The sequence below is a fragment of the Octopus bimaculoides genome, chromosome 25, assembly GCF_046866305.1.
Source record: "Octopus bimaculoides isolate indiv1 chromosome 25, ASM4686630v1, whole genome shotgun sequence".
NCBI lineage: Eukaryota > Metazoa > Mollusca > Cephalopoda > Octopoda > Octopodidae > Octopus > Octopus bimaculoides.
Window position 1 is genome coordinate 11585302 of NC_142952.1, and position 22500 is coordinate 11607801.

Below are 22500 nucleotides of genomic sequence, written 5' to 3' on the forward strand. Positions count from 1 at the left end.
AAATTAACTCTCATGATATCCTGAAGATAAAAAGCTGAAATATAAAACATTTAGGATAGTAGAAAGCAGCAGTTGATGTTGGACCAAAAGTCTTGTGAATTCAATAAACTAAATCTATAATTCCCCCAAGAATTTCAGGCCTTGTGCCTATAGTAGAAAGGCTTATTATTATTATTACAACTACTATGATAGATTAGAGAGTTAACTTGGCAAGAATTTGATCTCAGAAGAAAACAACAACTGTCCAGTGTCAGAGGAAATTCAAGAGAATTTGGAAGAAAAATCAAGAAATGGCAAAAAATATAGCGGTCTGCAGAGACAGGTGACAGAAATGTTTAGAGAATTCAGCAGAAGAGGAACGTAAAGAGAATCAGAACTGGCAACATGGGAAGATAAGAAAGTATATAAAAACAATATTTATTATCTAAAGACTTTCTTTTGCCCTGAGACAGTAAATCTAATATTAAAGTCATTCCAACAATGACTACTCCATCTATTTTCAGTTATTTTGTTTTGTTTTGTGTCTAAAACTACATTAAAGAATGTGTCCTTCCCAATTTTAAGACAATCAAATGTAATTTAAGGGAGGTCTCATTGTTATTTTGATGCTGTCCCCTTGACAGAAGGACGGGAGCTTTGTTTAACCCTGGGTCAGCTCTCACCAAGCAGGCCTATGATCAAAGATATTTAAGCCCTGGCCATCCCATCAGATTTTTCAGCCATAATATTTCTATGACAACATTATCTAATATGCCTTTAAGATGGTGTTTAAGATGGTGAGATGTGATTTGGTGCCTATATCTAGAAGGTTCATGGTTGAAGATTTTGGCATACTACAAGACATTTTGCTGAGAACCACTTGAGGGTTTGCAAAGAAGAGAGTTGTAGGGTGGCTGGGGGAAGTAATTTAATTAATTCCTCTCAATAATGGTGCTATGTCTTTTTGTCCAATGTTACTGCATCAAATGTCTTTCTGTCCACGTCATTTGGTCTGACGTCATTTTGTTTCACGATATTTTTGTCCAACGACAAATCCTATCAATAAAATTCTCAATAATTATTTGATTTAATGTTCACCTTGTTTTCTAAAGAGCTTATTTAAAATTGGACAAGAAGTCGTTGGACAAAAAGATGTCGGACCAAAAGACGTGGATGAAGTGATGTCGGACCAAAAGACGTGGATGAAGTGATGTTGGACAAAGTGACATCAGATGAAAAGTTGGGTCATACTCAATAATTACCAAAGACATTGGACATTTGCAATCAAACCTGTATCAGCTTCCTAAGAATTAACTTCTCACTCAGCAGCTCACTACCAAAAGATATACAAATAATTATTTACTTGTAAGCTCATTTATTCTTTCTCATTCACATTATTCTGCCAAAATTAATGCTTTATTATTCACATTGCATTGAATTATTCATGTATCATCTTGTAGCTATGAGATTTTGATGGGGTAACTGTTTGTGAGAGGGCCAGATCTGGCCAGTTTGAACATGAAATGGGTAGAATATTTTAGCTGGATATGACCAGATAAATGCTAAAGTGTTAAATATTTAAGTGAAGATATGGATAGTTTAGCTATGAGATATTGATTGATTAGCTTGATATATATATATATATATATATTAGTGTGTGTGTGTGTGAGAGAGAGAGAGAGAGAGAGAGAGAACTGCAAAGATTTTGTAATAAAATACCTGTAGATACGGTTATTATAGGACTTTCAATATCTTCTAAATTAATTGGGTGAGATACTACTGGACTTCTACAATAAAATTCAAAGACTGAACACTGAACTGTTCTGTTGAGGATTTCTCAGAAATATTAAAAATTTCTCCAAGAAGATATGTGTAGACCTTCTTCGGAAATCCCTTTTGTATAAAAATAAAGATATAACGAATTTGTAATCAACATTATTCTTATGTACAAAACATTTCAACAGGCAGGGCCAGGTAACATGTAATACATCAAATTATGTTACATGTACATATATATAGATCAAATTATAAGTTTTTATATATATATATATATATATGTATGTATTATCTCAAATACCAAACTGTTAATCACCTGTCATATATATATATATATATGTATATATATATATATATATATATATATATATATTATATGTTTAATTAATTATTTCAAAACATCTTTTCTTTTGCCATTTTAAAATAATTATAGTTACTTTTAGAAAGTTTTTTTTTTTTTATCTAAATGGAAAAAAAGAAAGGTTATGTTGTTAATAATTAGTAATAAATGATTAATGAATAAAAGTAAATTAAAATGATGATTAAACCAGTCATCTTGTTTAGATCATTTAGAATTAAAAGATAAAACAAATCTACAAATAAACTTTAAATAAAAAGTAAATAATAATTTAACTTAGACTAAAGTGTAATATAGAACTTACCACTAACAATTGTATTGGAAGAAAATGTTTTTCTATAAAATAGAAGTGTGTTTTTTCAATAGACAGGTTTAAAGATAATGTTTTGTAAACAGGAAAGGCAGAAGAAAATATTTTTTTAACAAGCAAGACAGGAGATAACGATGCTTTTTAACAGGTAACGCAGGAAACAAGAATGTTTTTTTTAACAGGAAACGTAGGAGGCAACACTATTTTTAACAAGAGACTCAAGAAATAACAATTTTTTTTTTTGATAGGAAAGACAAGACAACAATAAGATTTTTAGAGGAAAGGTTGCAGACCATGTATTTTTAACACGAACAGGGGACAGCAACAATATTTAACAGGAAAGCCAAGAGACAAATATTTTTTTAACTGGAAAGAGGGGAGATAATGTTGTTTTTTTTTAACTGGAAAGAGGGGAAACAACAATTGATTTTAACAGGAGACAATATTTTTTTAACAGGGGAGATGGGAGATAATGTTTTTTTTTTAACTGGAAAGAGGGGAAACAACAATTGATTTTAACAGGAGACAATATTTTTTTAACAGGGGAGATGGGAGATAATGTTTTTTTTTTTTTAACTGGAAAGAGGGGAAACAACAATTGATTTTAACAGGAGACAATATTTTTTTAACAGGGGAGATGGGAGATAATGTTTTTTTTTTAACTGGAAAGAGGGGAAACAACAATTGATTTTAACAGGAGACAATATTTTTTTAACAGGGGAGATGGGAGATAATGTTTTTTTTTTTTAACTGGAAAGAGGGGAAACAACAATTGATTTTAACAGGAGTTTTTTAAAGGGAAACACAGAAGACAGCAAAGACAACAATGTTTTCTTTTAATAGGAAAGAGGGGAGAACACAATGTTTTTCCACAGTAAAAAAACAAGGGAGGACAATGATTTTTTTCATAGGCAAGAAAAGAGACAACAGTTACTTTTTTTTTTTTCTCACAGTAAAGATAGACGATGAGGATATTTAAAATTTCTTATTAATTTATTTGGTTTGTATGGAAGATAGCTATAAATAATAAAGAAATATACATCTAATGATGGTATACAATAACATGGCATTCAAGAAACCATAATACAGTAATTCAATAACTTATTCTACTTTATGTTGGCAATAAAATTTCATTCTATAAATATTTGAATATGAAATTTTCATTAACAACAATGTGAAAAAAAAAAAAATCCAGAAAAATGAGGACAGTTTAAAAAAAAAAAAATAATAATAATAAAAATAAATAAATAAAATAAAAAAGGCAGACAACTGATGGCTTAAAAGAATTCTTTTTAGCAACAAAGAACTTAATTCTATGTTTTGTTCAACTGATGTATTGTTTATATCTTTATCAATACTATGGTTAGTATATCTATGTCGCTGAAGACTGGGTTTTGGGGGTTAATTTGTGTCACTTTCCTGGCTATACAGTTGGGTTACTTTTTTCTTTCAAGTCTTCTTTTAATTATAGATAGTCCTTATAAGGGATAAACAGATCATTACTACTTTCCCCTGCAAGTGAGAGGTGTCAACCAACAGATCTGTTTGGAACTGTCAGGAGTCAAAGAAATAACATTAAGAGAATTGTCAGAAGATTTGGAAATATTTGCAACATTTCCTTTGATCATTTCTCACAATTGTAGTGCCATACCTAAACTACAGAATGGTCCTGTATTTCTAATTAAATACAATTGTTTAAGAATTTTAATAAATTTTGGAAAATAATCAAGAATTTGGAGGAATTTTGTAAAATAGCTAACTTTGTCATTGTTATGTCTGTGACGGAGAAACATTAACAACAGTTCGTTTGATAAAAACTATGATGAAATATTTTGATTAATTTATGAACAATTTAAAACATGGTTTTGCATCATAGAACCAGAGGTGGCGGTCTTCGGGGAAAGTGGGGTAGGAGATGGAAACGGTTAAAAATTAAGAAAACAAACAAAAATAACTTCTAATAAATTTTTTTTTATAAATTGAACTGGCACTAAAGAAAATTTCAAAAAACTACAGAATGGTCGTGTATTTTTAGTCAAATACAATTGTTTAAGAATTTTAATAAATTTTGGAAAATAATCAAGAATTTAGAGGAATTTTGCAAAATAGTTAACTTTGTCTGCGATGGAGAAACATATTAACAAGAATTTGTTCGATAAAAACTATGATGAAGCATTTTGATTAATTAATGAACGATTTGAGACATGGTTTTGCATCATAGAACCAGAGGGGGTGGTCTTCGGGGAAAATGGGGTAAGGATATGGAAAAGGTTAAAAATTAAGAAAACAAACAAAAATAACTTCTAAGAGATTTTTTTTTATATATAAATTGAACCGGCGCTAAAGAAAATAAGTCATTAAGAAGTGGTACTGTATTTTTTTATGGTTCTGGAGTTTTGGTTTTCAAACTGAAATATGCCAGTGAAACAGCAACACTAAAATGGTTTCTGTTTCATAACAAAAGATTCATATGTTCCGATTTTCGCCCTATAACGGTAACAACTGACTCCTTTATTTACATTTGTCTTTTTTCTTTTCAATGTCTTGGCAATAACTTGGAAGCAATAATCATTACATTCACACACACACATATATGTTCACACATTTGTACTTACAAGTACATATTTTGTGTGTGTGTATGTGAGTGTGTATGTGTGTGTGTCTGTATATATATATATATATATATATATATATATATATGTATATTATGTTGTAGATGATTAACATTTGTAACTATATTTTACAGTGAGTCAACATTATCTGATAAAGAACTTATTATGAACTGTAGATTATATATTTTATATATAAATATATATATATATATCCATGTATATTATACATATGTATATATATATATATATATATATATATATATATATATGGATATATATATTATATATATATTTATATATAAAATATATATATGTGTGTATGTGTGTGTGTGTGTGTGTATATATATATATATATATATATATATATATATATATATATATATATATATATATATATATATATATATAAAATATCATATATATATTTGTATATATAATATCATATATATACATACATATATATGTATATACATAATATATATATATAATATTTTATATCTTATATATATATATATATATATATATATACACACACACACACACATTATAAAGAGTGACAAGTAGCTTCTATGACTACAAATTGAAGCCAAAGAAGTGTTCTTTTCTAGTATTCACAAGGGTTGCAGTCAAAATTGTGACTATCATTAAGGTAGGTCTAGAGAGTTGAGAAAAGATTACAGAAAAAAATCAACTTGTCTACATTGAGCTCCTACAGTCGACAATTTGATAATAGTGGTAGTTTGGGGATAAATCAGATCCAGTCCCAAAATCACTGCTGCCAAAATCATCAACCCTAGGAAGAAGATCTAGTCTGTTTCTACTTTCTTCAGCCACCTCGATGACAACTAGAAGTGACTGCATCTCTTCTGAACACTCCAAAAGAGAAAGCCTTTGACTTCAACTTTACAGAATGACAAAACTTAAAAGTAACAGCCACTTTGTTATGAAATATATATATATATATATATATATATATATATATTAATTGAAGTGTACAGTATTATATATCTATAACAGCCAATCTTACCAATCGGTTTTGCACTATGGGTTCAATGGAGTGTAAGGTAACAGTCCGGTTATGTAACCCTGTGCTCTTCAGAGTTAGCCATATATATATATATATATATTTATACATATACGTACACACACATTCACATGTTAAAAAGTTTTCTTGTATTTACTATAGCCTCAGCTGTAGAAACTTGCTATCCCAGTAACAACTCTTGTTTTTCATTTAGTTTTCAACATTTGATTAAAAAAAAGAATTATTACAATGATTTTCATAGAAAAGAAGAGAGAGGATGAGGGAGTGAAAGAAGTAGAAGACAAATATGTTTAGTTATACAGAAATTCTTCGTTTTTACTAAATGTCATTTTGTTTGCCAATGCGATTAATTAACAAAAGAACAAAATTTTATATATATATATATATATATATATATATATACATATATATATATATATATATATATATATATATATATATATATATATGTAACAGTTTTCATCATGAATTGGTGTTTGTGTGTTAGAATGAATGAAGCAAATTTTCACAGCTGCACAAGTTTGGAGGGAGAGAGCTGACTAGAACAACAGTTGTCCATTGAAAGCAAATATTATACAAGGTATTATCTCTGGGGAGGAAAAAAAAATAATAACAACTAAATATTGCACTTTAATGCTTCCATACTGTAAATTTGAACCTCTATGTTGCAGCAGATAGCCAAACACATCTACAATTATAATGCAAAGATGATAACACACTGCAGACCTTTTGTCTGCATATATATACATATATATATGTATGTGTGTGTGTGTATGGGTGTATATATATATATATATATATATATATATATATGTATGTATATATATACACACACACACACACATATGTATGTAAGGGTGGGGAATATCACACAAAAAGTGGGTAAGACATAAACTTTTCTTTTACAGAAAGATAAAACATGGCTGCCCAAAATTTAGGGAACAGTTTTTTTTTTGTATTTTTGTTTTTAATCTTTGGTTAGTCAGAGAATCATGTCTTACAGTAGAAATGAACCAATGCTACAGTGAGGTGACATAAACATATATATACACATACATATACATATATATACATATGCACATATACATACATATATATATATATATATATATATATATATACATGTATATATACATGTATGCGTATATATATATATATATATATATATATATATACACACATGAGAGTGCAATGTCATAATGCTGCTAGTCTTTATTATATTGTCAAACATGTAATATATACTGTGTAGTATAATCACATTGCAGAAGGGTGCACCAACTGTTAGTTATAGTAAAATATGCCAACTTTTATGTCTGCGAACAGATATATTTTTCTTCGTTTTCTTTCCTTCTTTACAGCCTTTCTTCACCTCATTTATTAATCTTTTTGGAGTTTTTTTTTTTTAATAAAAGAAAAAAAAAAATATACACAATCACTTTAATTAGTGGCAAATGAGATGTTAATTAATATAGGAACGAATGAAAATTTAATTGCTCAAAAAATTGGTGTGTGAGCAATTATTTTTCAGTTTCTCTCGTTATCAACCATCATTAACTTTTACTGACCTGAGATAACATAATTGTTTTCTTTCTTTCTATATCACCTGTCTTAATACTGTATTGTGCAGGATATTTATATATATATATATATATATATACATAGAAACATATGTATGTATACTATGTACACAATATACTATCTATACAGCATATGGTATGATATATATATATATATATACATAGAAACATATGTATGTATACTATGTACACAATATACTATCTATACAGCATATGGTATGATATATATATATATATATATATATATATATATATATATATATATATATATATATATATATATATATATATATGAAATATGTATACAGTATATGATGTATTTATATTCTATATATACAAGATATAAGTTCTATATATTATGTATACATAATATGTAGATTATATATTATGTGTATAGAATGTATATATATATACATCTATGCTGTGTCACATGACCTAATAGTTTGTCTCCATTGTAAGTCATTACAATGCTTGTTATTTTTGTCTGTTGGAACTACCAAAAATGAGACTTTCAACGATGCCACCAAAATATAACAGAATTAGTCCAGTGTCTGTTACTTAGTGATTGGTCATTGTTTATTATTTTTTTTTTCTTTTTAATTCTTCAATAGAAACTGAGATTCATTGCATGAGGAAAGAAACTGGAGTTTATGGCAGCTGTTTATGACTGACCAGTGGTCAAAGCTCTTTTGTTTTTGTACAGCTTAATTAATTAATAATGAACGAGTCATGGTACCAGCTATTTGTATCAAACAAGAGTTGGCTGGGAACTGAAAATAGGGGTTCCAGTAGCAGTTTGCTGCCCAGAAGGATAGTTCAAAGAGTTGGGCTGTGGTGTGTTTATATATTCTGGGCAATCAGAAATAGCAAGAACAGCGTTGTTCTTACTGACTAAATTCCTATTTTTGTCTGCCCAAACTTGTAATTTGGTTGGTGATGCACATGAATTGTGGAAGAGGAAACTATTTGAGTTTTGATTGTCCATAGAACCACTGTTTACCCATATTCCTTCATTAGACAAGGAGTTATTGTGGAGTGGGGCTGGTGCAGAGGTCTGCTTGCTCAGATGTCGTTGATGTCCCGGTTCGTTTTGTACTTGATTTAACAAAGTACAGGACATACTCACTTGAGGTGTGATGTAATTCATCTCTGTACAACTTTCGTCATCGCTTTCATCAACCGAAGAATCGGTACTGCAAGTCGCAAGCTGAGCATAATGCAGACCTTGGAAATTGCGCCGTGCTCCTGTAGAACCTTTTGATTTTGTGGATCCGTTATTGGTGAGATTCTCGTTATTGTTGTTGTTATTTGTTTTGGCTCCATTTTGATGGCATTTATCTGGAAGTTGTGGCGGAGAATTACAAAAGCTTGAAGTAGAATTTGTCTTTGGTCGAGCCCCTCGAACGACTTGTTTACCTGTTGTGGCATTTGACTTGTCAGATATGAGTTCCAGGTATTTGGGAGTTTCAAGCTTCGATGGTTCCAGATAATCCGAAGTATTTGTTGAAATGTTATCGTCTTCAAGCAGAGGAGTTGGATCATCTTCAGCAGTAAATTCACTGCCAATTGATGATTTTGGTATCCTGTTCTGTGAATGTCCCTGCAACAAAGGAAGTAGGCAATGGAAATAAATAAACCAGAAGCAAAACATTCTGAATAATCAATTTACGACCAAGAAACCACAACAGAATCATTCAACTTGCTAGAAATATATGCCAGATCTCCCTCAATTTACACCCTACATTGATAAAGCAACAGAGATATATTACCTAATGTACAAGACATAGATATTTAATCATTAGCATGCTGTAGGTGCATCATGTCACCATATGAGTTTTCTCCCATGTAGTAACAGGGCAGTGGCAGGGGAAACAATTCTAGAAAAAATGTAGTGTGCTAAATGTTAAGTATGTATATGCATCTTCAACAATATATGACTAATGATTAAGGTCACTTTGTAATCCCATTGAGGGCACCCAATACACTCTGTGAAGTGGTTGACATTAGGAAGAGTATCCAGCCATAGAAACAATGCCAAAACAGACAATGGACTCTGGTACAGCTCTCTGGCTTACAAGTCCCAGTTAAACCACCTAACCCATGCCAGCATGGAAGATGGATGCTAAATGATGATGATGATATGTGTGTGTGTGTGTGTGTGTATCTTGCTGTACTCAAGAAGACCTTTCCTCCACAGCAGATGTGTTAATACCACTTCCCCAGATGAAGAGGATTGGCCCGCAAGAGCCCTTTGCCAGTGCCATATTAAAAGTGCTGAGCACATACTGTAAAGTGGGACTGAACCTGGAGCCATGTGGTTGGGAAGCAAGCTTCTCATGACACACACACACACACACACACACTTTATTTCCATTTGAAATTGGACTTACCATATCTGTATCAGTCATTATATAGCTTTCAGCATTTGGGGGTATCCCCAATTTTTCATCATTCTCTGTACCAGCTGTGCTATCTGCAAAACAAAACAACGAAAAAAAAAGCAAAAAAAAAAAACACAAACAAATTTTCATAAAACGACAAACAACAACAAATACAAATCAATGTTTTGAGACAAAAAAACAAAAAGTTAAAAAAAAAAAACGTGTTTCAACAATTATAGGTTATGTTAATCAAATATTGATTTCCAATTAATAAGATGTTTTATAGATTATTTTGAGAAACTTAAGAGGATGGTGGTTGTTGTTGCCGTTGTTGTTGTTGTTGTTGTTGTTGTAGCCCCAGGGTGGTTATCACCAAGTAGGACCTACACATTTAACATGGACACCCCTGAATCATGACTGTTAGATTTCAAGTAGGGGACTAATAGAAAAATTATATAACACCCAGGGTAGAATTTAGATTTTACTTTGCACTCATTCAAAATTTTATATTTACTGTGTTGCTGTTTAACCCTAGGTCAGTCCGTATCCAGTTAACCTATGATCAAAGGTATTCCAAATGTGACCATCCCATCATCTATTCAATCAAACAAGAGTGTGGAGTATATTATCTGATGTTGGTTTTTTTTGTTTTTTTTTTAAGTTGGTGGGGTTATGTGATTTGAGGGAGAATTGACTGCTTTATTGCTTACTTCTGCTTCTAGACAGTTTAGGCAGTAATAATAATTGTCTTCCTGCTACTTAAATAGCTTTGTTAATTAGCATTGATAAAATATTAATTTGATTTCTATTTTGTGTTTCACTGAACACACTTCAAAAGGTTCCAACAGTTTTTGCTACAACTAAACAAATCTTTAGATGGTGTTTTAGCTACACCAAGTTTGAGGCCCCTACATGATTAAAACATCAATCTTCTTGTTTCTAAATTAAATTTATATTGGTACATTCTCCTGCTGTCCACAAGTGCCCTTCTACGTATCTGAACATTTTGAAAAATAACACCATCATCATTTAACTTCCATTTTCCATACTGGCATGCTTTGGATGGTTTGACAGGAACTGACATGGTCAGGTTCCATAGTTTGTTTTGGCTTGGTTTCTATGGCTGGATGCCCTTCGTAATGCCAACCACTCTACAGAGTGTACTGGGTGCTTTTTACTTGGCACTAGCACCCATATCAATGCTTTTTACATGGTACCTTCGTTTGTAGTGGACAAGTCTTCTCGAGTTCAGCCATGTGCCACATATATCAGACCTTTGTTTTCTCCTTTATAAGGTTCAGCATTTTGAGATTTGCTTTCAAAATACAGCTTTTTTTAAAATAAAGAAACAATTTAAGTCTTGCTGTGAAAGTAAAGACAACAGTCACACCAGAGATTTTACCTCTCTGTAGACAGAAAAGGATTGATCTCGTTCATTTTCACAGAAAGTTAAAAGCTGCAATATTACCAATTTTTTTACTAACCATAGCAAGACTAAAATTTGTATGTTTACCAAACGAAGGAACACCTTACATTTCAAATTATCTAAAAACACCGTAGAGCACCATGAATTTATAATTCTACTCGGCAAAAATATTAACCTATTTATTCAATCAGTGATATTTATACTGTGATTTCCTGTATCTATAGAATCCCAACCTTAAATGTCTGTCTTAATACAAAGATAACCAGGAGTTAGTGTTGAGTGCTGTATAAAGAATATGCCAAAATTTCATAAAAATCCAAATTTATCTTACACACACATACACACACAGATGCATGCATGGCTATGTGACACCTTAGATAAGAGTATTTTACTGTAGCCTTGGGTTGACCAATGCCTTGTAAGTGAAATTGATAGACAAAAACTATGGAAGCTCATCATACCATATCTATCTATTTATCTATCTATCTATCTATCTATCTATTTAAAATATCTTGCTAAAATAACTTGAAACCATGGTACGGAATATAGATTGGTAAATGTTTTTATTTTTCATTCCCTTTCGAAATTATTCCTATTTTTGTGGTATAGAGTTTTTTGTTGCTCTTTCTAGTGGGTCAGATGTCCTATTATAGGCATCTCTGTATTTTAAATGAATAATATATAGTCTATTGACTGATTTTTATTCTCGCTAGATCACTGGTGGTAAATAAAATTTCAAAATTTTTTTTTGCTGCCCTATAATTTATTATCTATCTATCTAGCTAGCTAGCTATATATATATATATATATATATATATATATATATATATATATATATATATATATATATATTGCCAATATAACATATATCAGAAAAAAGAAGTACACTCTAAAGAACATAGCAGTGAGTATTAAAACAAAAAATTAAATACTGGTCATAGAGTGACCAATGGTTTTGTATCTATGAAAGCTACAGCCTTGTGGACAGCTCATCAGACTCTAGCTCTCTTGGACATGAAACCATTGGCTACTCTATGACCAGAATTTAACTTATTGTTTTAATATATATATATATATATATATATATATATATATATGCTTGACCACATGTGTGTATTAGTGCTCATGTGTGTTAGTGTTCATTTCCCACATGTCTTTGTGTTAATACCATTCAAATGATGACAAGGTTGTCATGTCCTCAACAAAACTAAAGGATCCTCTTGACACTATGGTGCCTCCATTCATTTGCCAATTACTTTACATAGTGGGACAGGCACTAGTGAGATTATGCTGCATATAGTTAAATTAGTTAGGCCTTTACTAGTCTGATTGGTTTGTTTACTCAAGGTAACAGCCACAAGAAGAGAGTGTGGTGACAGAAGAATCACAAGGGCCCAAGAATATGATGATAGCAGAAACAGAGTGATTGGAGCAAAGAGAATGGTGGCAGACCATAGTAAGAGTGAGTGATGGGTGTCAATAGTAAGTGGCTCAGGGGAGCAGGGGGGATAACTAGTGGTACTGGAAAGTTAATGAGAGTAGCTAGGATACTGTTACATTGGTAGAATAATAGAATAATTCGAGGAGAGAGTGATGACTGATAAGAGAGTAGTGATGAATGATAGGAAAGATGGGTATCAAAGGCTTCAGATGTAGACTTGACAAGGGCTCACACATATACACACACATTTTATGTATGTATTTATAGTGTGTGTGTGTGTGTGTGTGTGTGTGTGTGTGTGTGTGTGTGTGTGTGTTTGGTGTATATTATAAGTTTGTGTTTGGGTATTATTTTGTTTTCTACTGCAGACAGATAGAATATTGCAAAGTTGGGTCCTAAAGAGGAACCCATGGCTGGTACATCTACTCTTTATATAGTTTGCCTAGTGAGAGGTGCATATACATATACACATGCACGCATGCACAAACACACACACGTTTATGGTCATGGTACCTGAAAATGGTAGGGGAAAGAGAAATAGCAATAAAATTATTTCTAAGAAGTAGGGATGTGAAAGGACCTTCCACAAACTTCCTAATCTTCTGCTGCTCTAACTGTCACACAGGACCCCACCTCCCTGTTGTAGATGTGCATAAGACATGGATAGAAAGACAGGTGTGAGCAAATGGGGAAGAATTTGAAAGATATAATTAGTTGGAGGTATAATTAGTGACAATAAATTAGTGAAGACTAGGGGTAGGGTGGAGTGAGTAGCATATGTCAAGCTTGCTTAATGAACTTTAAATATATGTGAGAGTCTGTATTAATATCTCTTTCAAATTATATATATATATATATATATATATATATATAATATATTTTTAAAAAATGAATAGAAATAGCTTTTCTGATAATGTTTCCACTTTAATCACTTGTATAAGCATCTAATTATTAAAGTGGTAAAATTATCAGGAAAGCCATTTCTATTCATTTTTTCAAATATATAATACTGTACCAAGGAATTTCTATTTCTTATTCTACTATATATATATATATATATATATATATATATATACTTGTATAGGATATGTATATCTTCAGTAAATCATAAATCTGAAAGAGAAGCACACTAAGTTATAGAGCAGAAGTGTATATCTATCTATCTATACACAGACTCACATATATATCGTCAATGTATCGTGTTTCTGAAAAAGATATATATATATATATATATATATATATATATATATATGTATATATAGGGTAGGGAAGGTGTATAATAGTTGGTATTAGGAAGAGCAATCAGCTGTAGAAACCCTATTAAAATAGAAATTTGAGCCTTGTCACAGACCTCTGACCAGTTGAATTATGGCAAACTGTCTAACCCATGCCAGCATGGAATACAGAGGCTAAATGATGATGATACATGTAACATATTTTAGTTGTTCTTTCAGCTGTAAATCAATATCCTGATCCAGTAGACCTCTTATGACTACAGTTTGTAATGTCCTGTACTATCCCCTCTTTGTTTAGTCCCTTTGTGGATAATAAAGAATCAACAGTTGAAAAAAAAAAAATTTGCCCCACTTTGTAATGTCTTATACTGTCCCCTTTTTGTTTAATCCCTTTTTGGATAATAAAGAATCAACCTTTTTTCTTCATTAGACACAGTATACCTAGGACTAAAGACCACTCAATGCATCCTTTATTTTCAAACTTGTTTCAAGCATTAGATTGCAGCCATGGCTTAACCCAATCCACTCCCTAAGGAGTGATGCCTCTCACCTCATTACCAGTAATTAAGGTAGGGAGAGCAGGAACATAAAAGAGAAAGTTGACAGAAACCCTAAACATTTTCATAGTTGAAACTGGTAGAACCTAGAACCGGTAGAACTGGTAGGGCAGAGAAACTTCTTGTGTGCAGCCAAGTTCCTATTTTAATGTGTGACTATGATTCATATTCAGAATTACCAAAGCATGGAATAAACTACCTACAGCAGTTGTTAGCTATCAGGACACAGCATCCTTTAAAAATTCCATTCTTCCCAAAATTCACCAATACAACTCCTGACATACCATTATTGACTCTTTTACTGTTGTATACTATGCATGCTTCCCTTCTCTACCTTATTGTATACTGCATATATATAATTTTTTTCTCTCATTTCATTACATGTAAACCCTCACACGTGATGTCTGTCATTATATTGCTCCCCTCGTCCTTTCCCCTGATGGCAAATAAAAGAAATCATTATTATTATTATTGTTTTTATTATCATTAAGCTAGTACATGCTATTTTGATTAGTAGGAATATTATCCTGAGGTTTGGTGACAACAAATCTTAAATTTCAAGAATCTTTCTAAGGCTTTTTGCAGGATATCGGGTGGTACTTTTCTGCAGGTTACAAAGAAAGCCTGATTTCCAATATCCTTCAGTCTTTTAGGTAGCATTTTGGGTTATTATTATTATTATTATTATTCAGTAGTCTTATTTTTATCACGTGCTTTCACTGCACTACCAAGTGCAGCTCTGTGTGCCTTGGGTATGTGCTGTGGTTTGCTGTGATGCTCTTATTTTTACTGTATTGAAAGTGTTTTAGCTAAGAGAAATGCTTGCTAAGCATTTTCTCCAGTGCGTTAAGGACTCTGCCAGTTCGCTGGTCTCAGTTGTTGTTAGGGTGCTTGGTATTGTGAATGCCAGAATCGAAAACTATTTTTAAAAAAATCAGGGACAGCATCTGGGGGAGGGGGGGGGGGGGGCACGTAACAAAAAAAAAACAACACTCCTTGGAACAGCTAGAATACTTAGAAAAATACATGAAAATTGAAGGTGCCATCTCAGTCCACTGGTTGTGGATAGCTAGCACTGGTATTACACCACCAGCAACAAATGGTGTGTGACAAGTGGAATAATGATAATAATAATAATCCTTTCTACTAAAGGTACACGGCCTGAAATTTGGTGGTGGGGGGGGGGGAGAGGAGTAGTCGATTACTTCGACCCCAAGGTTTCACTGGGACTTAATTCATCAACCTCAAAAAGATGAAAGGCAAAGTCGACCTCAACAAAATTTGAACTCAGAATGTGCAGATGGATGAAATGGCACTGCCAAGAATTTAACCTGGCATGCTAAAGATTCTGTCAGCTTGCCACCTTAATAATAATAACGCTTTCTACTAAAGGCACAAGGCCTGAAATTTGAGGGGAGGGGGATAGTTGAATACATCGACCTTGGTTGAGTTTGAACTTACAATGTAGCGACAGGCGAAATGCCGCTAAGCATTTTGCCCAGCATGCTAACAATTCTGTTAGCTCACTGCATTAATAATAATAATAATAATAATAATAATAATAATAATAATAACAATAATAATAATATATGCCCTGATGTAGTACCAGGCAGCAGCTCTTATGGTTTTTCATCTTAACTGATTGGAAGTGTTATCATGTACATTGTTTTGTCTTGGTATAAAAGATGGGCTACAGCAAATATTCTGCTAAATACCACAGATTTGTTTGTCAGTTGTTTGACCATAAATCAGTGGAGCACGTCCCTTAGTGGCTGACAATATGTGCATTTCTGATCATGAGCAGAAGTAGTGGGGGAGCATCATAGCCATGTGCTGAGAGGAATTCTTTGGGGTTTGAATAATTCACCTTTGGAAACATGGGTGTTTCGTTCATCATCCTTATACAACCCTTATTCAGGGACCTTTTGAGTGAGATGGACTACTCGACCTGAGGAAAATCCCAACTGGGCCCCACCTGCAAGGTCATGCACTGTTTATCTTGATATGAGATCACCATGTCGCACATATAGAATAACAAGATGAAAGACAAAAGCTACCAGTCTGAGAATAAAAAGAAAATATCACCATCATTTAACATCCATGATCCATGTTGGCATGGGTTAGACAGGATCTGATAGGTCCAATAGCTGTATCATATTTCTATATCTGTTTTAGTTTCATATCTACTGTTGGATGCTCTTCCTAATATCAACCACTTAACAGAATGTACTGGGTGTTTTCTTCATGGCACCAGCACTAGTGAGGTTGTCATGTAGCTTGCAAAACTAAGATTCTCTTCAAATGAGTGGAGTTACAGTAGAATGGGAGACAGTTTAATGTTATGGGATGAGAAATTAAAGTGACAGTGAAGTATCCAGAACAGAACAGGTTTGTTAGTAAAATATATATTAGCAACAGAGGTAGTTTTAATACTGAGAGGTAATACTTATACCCACTTAAATGTGGATGTTCTGTTAGAACAAACTATACTGCGGTAGAAACCACGAGAGAAACTCATATTGGCTTTTGGTGTAAAATGCACTCTTGTTTATATCACTAGCAGGGAGATAAATTTCTGCCATTTTCAGTGCTGAGACCACCAGATCACGTGATTTTGACCTTTCTTGGTTTTGTCAATGATGGAATCTCCCTGCCAGTGACATATTGAATAACAATGCCAGAACAGGCACTGGTGTTATCATTAGCCAGTGAGCTTCTTCAAAAATATATATTAGCAACAGAGGCAGTATTAATAACGAGAGGATGAAAGGCAAAGTATATGTCAATGGAATTTGAATGCAGAAAGTAAAGATGGACAAAATTCTGCTAAGCGTTTGTCCAGTGCGCTAATGATTCTGTCAGTTTACCACCTTAATAATAATGATAATAATAATAACGTGCAGCTACAAGAGTCAACCATAAAGGTTATCCCTATTGTCATCGGAGCATTGGGTTCAATACCACCCAATCTGCAAGAACATCATCATCATCGTTTAACGTCCGCTTTCCATGCTAGCATGGGTTGGACAATTTGACTGAGGACTGGCGAAGCAGATGGCTGCACCAGGCTCCAATCTGATCTAACAGAGTTTCTACAGTTGGATGCCCTTCTTAACGCCAACCACTCCGAGAGTGTAGTGGGTGCTTTTACGTGCCACCGGCACGAGAGCCAGTCAGACGGTACTGGCAATGGCCACGCGCAAAATGGTGTTTTTTACGTGCCACCTGCGCAGGACCCAGTCTAGCGGCACTAGCAACAACCTCACTCGAATGTTTTTTCACATGCCACCGGCACAAGTGCCAGTAAGGTGACACTGGTAACGATCACACTCAAATGGTGCTTTTACATGCCTCTGGAATGGAAAAATTTAGAAATACCCTACAATCTAGGTGTATTGCAAAAGTCAGCATTACTTGGAACTGCACGCATACTGCGTAAAGTACTGTCTGTCTGAGGTCCTTGTTGTGACTTGTCAAACTGTACAAACCCCTAGTAGACACAATATCTTCAATCAACAACCCCACAATATTGTATACTGTGTGACATCTATAATAATAATAATAATAATAATAATAATAATAATAATAATAATAATAATTTTGGCAGAAGGTTCAGTTTTAAAGAGATAGGGAAGTCAATTACATTGAACCTGGTACTTAAATGGTACTCTAATTAATCAGTCCTGAAAGGATGAAAGGTAAATTGACCTCAGAGGGATTTTAACTCAGAACATAAAGGGATAGAGCAAATACAGCAAGCATTGGTACAAGGTCATGCATTAGTTTTGATTGGGTTGGGGGCGGGGGGTTAATAACACTAAAGATTTCAAACAGCACGAAGCAACACATTTTGTAAGAGTTATAGTAACTTAATTCAAAAATCCAGTATATAACTGGTATAACTGCATCCACCCTTGAAAGGATGAGAAACAAAACTGAGCTCAAAGGCACTTTATAATAATAATAATAATAATAATAATAATAATAATGATAATGATAATGATAATAATAATAATGATAATAATGATAATAATAATAATAATAATGTAAAGTACTGTCTGTCTGAGGTCCTTGTTGTGACTTGACAAACGGTACAAACCCCTGGTAGACACAATATCTTCAATCAACAACCTCACGATATTGTATACTGTGCGACGTCTACTATAATAATAATAATAATAATAATAATAATAATAATAATAATAATGATGATGATGATTTCAAATTTTGGCACAATTTTGGAGGCGGGGATAAGATGATTACATTGACCGTTGGGGTTCAACTGGTACTTATTTTACGAACACCAAAAGGATGAAAGGCAAAGTCAACCTCGGCGAAATTTGAATTCAGTGTGTAAAGATAGATATAATGCCACTAGGCATTTCGTCTCATGTGCTAATGATTCTGTGAGCTTGCCATCTTAATAATAATAATAATAATAATAATGATAATCCTTTCTACTATAGGCACAAGGCCTGAAATTTGAGGGGAGGGGATAGTTAATTACATCGACTCTAGTATACAACTGGTTCATAGTTTATCGACCTTGAAAGGATGAAGGGTAAAGTTGACCTCGGCAGAATTTGAACTCAGAATGGAAAATAATGATAATAATAATAATTAGACAACACCCAAACACCGAAGAGACTGAAATATATTGGAAATGAGATGAGCAAAGTTGACATGCAAGGAAGTGCTGTCTGTAATCTGCAAGGGACTTGTGAAACGGTTTTGAGATTTGCAATGTGTTGTTACCAAACCTCAAGCCACCATCTTTACTAACTAATATAGCTTGTAACAGTTATTATAATAATAATAATAATAATAATAATAATAATCCTTTCTACTATAGGCACAAGGTTGGAAATTGTTGGGGGAAGGGACTAGTTGATTGCATCAATCCCAATACTCAAAAAGTATCTATTTCATTGACCTGAAAGGATTAAAGGTAAAGCTAATCTTGGTGAAATTTGAACTCAGAACATAAAGACAGACAAAATACCAGCGTGCCCATGATTCTGCCAGTGCCCCTCCTCAATAATAATAATAATAATAATAATAATAATAATAATAATAATAATAATAATCCTTTCTACTATAGGCACAAGGTCTGGATTTTGTGGGGAGGGGGACAGCCGATCACATCAACCCCAGTACCCAAAACTAGTACTTAATTTATCGACCCTGAAAGGATGAAAGGCAAAGTCGACTTCAGCAGGATTTGAACTCAGAACGTAAAGACAGATGAAATGCCACTTAGTATTCTGCCTGGCGTACTAATGATTCTGTCAGCTCTCCGTCTGAATAATAATTCTAATAATAATAATAATAATGATAATAATAATAATAATAATCCTTTCTACTATAGGCACAAGGCCTGGAATGTGTGGGGAGGGGGTAATTTGACTACATCGACCCCCAGTATTCCACTGGTACTTAATTTATTGACCCCAAAAGTATGAAAGGCAAAGTTGACGCTGGTGTTTCAAATTCTGGCATAAGGCCAGCAATTTTGGGGGAGGGAGGTCAGGTCAATTACATTGTCCCTGGTGTTCAACATGTGCTTATCGACCTTGAAAGGATGACAGGTAAAGTTGATTTCAGCAGAATTTGAACTCAAAATGTAAAAATTTGATTTGATGTCGCTAAGCATTTTTCCCAGCATGCTAATGATTCTGCCAGGGGACTGCCATAATAATAAAGATTTTAAATTTTGACACAAGGTCAACGAATTCAGAGGAGGAGATAAATTGATTGCATCAACCCCAGTGTTGAACTGGTACTTATTTTATCGACCCTGGAAAGATGAATGACAAAGTCAACTCCAGTGGCTTTTGAACTCAGAATATAAAGTTGGAAGAAAGTCCATGTCACTAAGTATTTTTGCCCAGGACAATAATTATTCTATCAGTTCGATGATGATGATGATGAGGATGATTTTTCAAATACTTCTAAGCCAAAGAATCTAGACCAGTTCTCCACAACTGGTGTGCCACAAGATGATGCAAGGTGTGACGCAATGTAACCTGGATATAAATTTTTTCCTTACACCTTTAGTTATATCTTTAGTTCAGGTGTGCCACCAAATTTTGTAAAGAATATAAGTGTACCACAAATGGAAAAAAAAGGTTGCAGAGCACTGACCTAGACATGGAAGCATGATGGGAGGAAGCTGATAGTGAAACACAGTTGAAAAGTAGATACAAAATCAGGGAGAGTTGATGGAGTTAATTCTGCATCACAGTATTTTGCTTACAGAAAAATGAATTAAAAAAAAAAAGTGAAAATGCAAAGTGAACTTCAGCCAGAGCTTGAACTCATAACATACAGATGTGAAACTAAATATTCTTTTCCACTCTAGACACAAGGCATGAATTTTGGGGGAGGGGGCCAGTCGATTAGATCTATGCCAATACAAAACTGGTACTTAATTTATTGACCCCGAAAGGATGAAAGGTAAAGTCAACCTCGGCAGAATTTGAACTCAGAACATAAAGGCAGACGAAATACCGCTAAGCATTTCACCCGGCGTGCTAACGTTTCTGCCAGCTCGTCGCCTTGTGAAACTAAATATTATAATGGACTTCATCCAGCTTTCTACAGTTCTGCTTTTTTCTTGTCAGTTTTTGTTTTTTTTTAAATCAGGAGGGACGGCAGTGCCTGTAACCTTTTATAGGCCCTTTAAGTCTGGTAGGAGGGAGGGAGTTTTGTATCCTCAAACCAGAGATCTGACTCGAGTGCTAGTAAAAGGGTGGAACTCTACTAAAAGGACCCAAGCTGCTAGGTAGTGATGGATTAAGTCTATCACCCAAATAGGCCATGACAGCATTTGAACTCAGAACACAAAGAGCTGGAACAAATACGGGAAGGCATTTGGTCCAACATTCTTGCAGTTCTTCCAATCAGTTCTCCTGGGTTGGTACTTTTATATCAACTCTGAAAGAATGCAAAGTAAAGTTGACTTGGACATGGTTTGAACCCAGGGTGCAGAAAGTCAAAACAATTTCCACAAGGCATTCTATTTGTCATTTCAATGTTTCTGCTTGTTCTTACCTCTTCCACAAATGATAGGTTTGATCTGGACCAGGAAACCAAGCTTGTTGCAATTGGAAACTCTCGAAGACTGGGAACAAGAACAATTATCATCTCCCTGTGACGACATTATGTAACACTATACCACACCATGTTACACATTGTGACACTGTATAATATCTCATTACATTATATGACATTATTATGGAACATGTTGTTGATGTAGGCATTGTTGTGTGGTAAAGAAGGTTGCTTCTCAGCCATGTGGTTTTAGGTTCAGTCCCACTGCATGGTAATCATAGGCAATATTGTTCCATTATGGTCCCCTGGCTGACCAAAGTTTGTCAGTAGATTTGGACAACAGAAACTGAAAGAAGCCCATCATGTACACATATACCATGTATTTTTGTGCATGTATGTATATATGTGTGCAGGGCCAGTTTTAAGCCAATGAGACAGATTTGTTCAAATTGGGCCCTATGCCAAGAGAGAGCCCAGCAAACTTGCTTGAGCAGAGGATACTGTAATGAACTTTCAGTATACCATTGGGGCTAATGATGGAGCCTCAAGCCCTCAATGCTTTTTGGCTGGGACAGGCATACTACACGATGCATAAAACATCAATCTTAAACTTTTGTAGAGAAGAAGGCCTCACTAACAATTCTCTAATTTGGCTCCACCACATGACTAATTAGAGGCCTAATTAATCATGTGGTGGAGTAAGTCTAGTGAGACATTGGTGAATCAAAAAGAACTCAACAGATATAGCAT

At 33.5% G+C, this 22500-nt stretch overlaps 1 protein-coding gene across 14 annotated transcripts in view; it reads right to left on the bottom strand.

Moving 5' to 3' along the window:
* Positions 1-8193: 8193 nt before the first annotated feature.
* LOC106879977 (proto-oncogene tyrosine-protein kinase ROS) overlaps positions 8194-22500 on the bottom strand; it is a 337180-nt gene continuing 322873 nt past the window's right edge. For all 14 annotated transcript variants that reach the window (XR_016238343.1, XR_016238342.1, XR_016238344.1 and 11 more), the window contains 2 exons: positions 10048-10130; positions 8194-9257 (listed from right to left, as the gene is read on the bottom strand). Coding sequence is in view for 11 of the 14 variants with exons in the window: in XM_089341842.1 (XP_089197968.1) it covers positions 8406-9257; positions 10048-10130 (935 nt within the window). In the remaining 3 variants the exon portion in view is untranslated. The remainder of the gene's footprint in view (positions 9258-10047; positions 10131-22500) is intronic.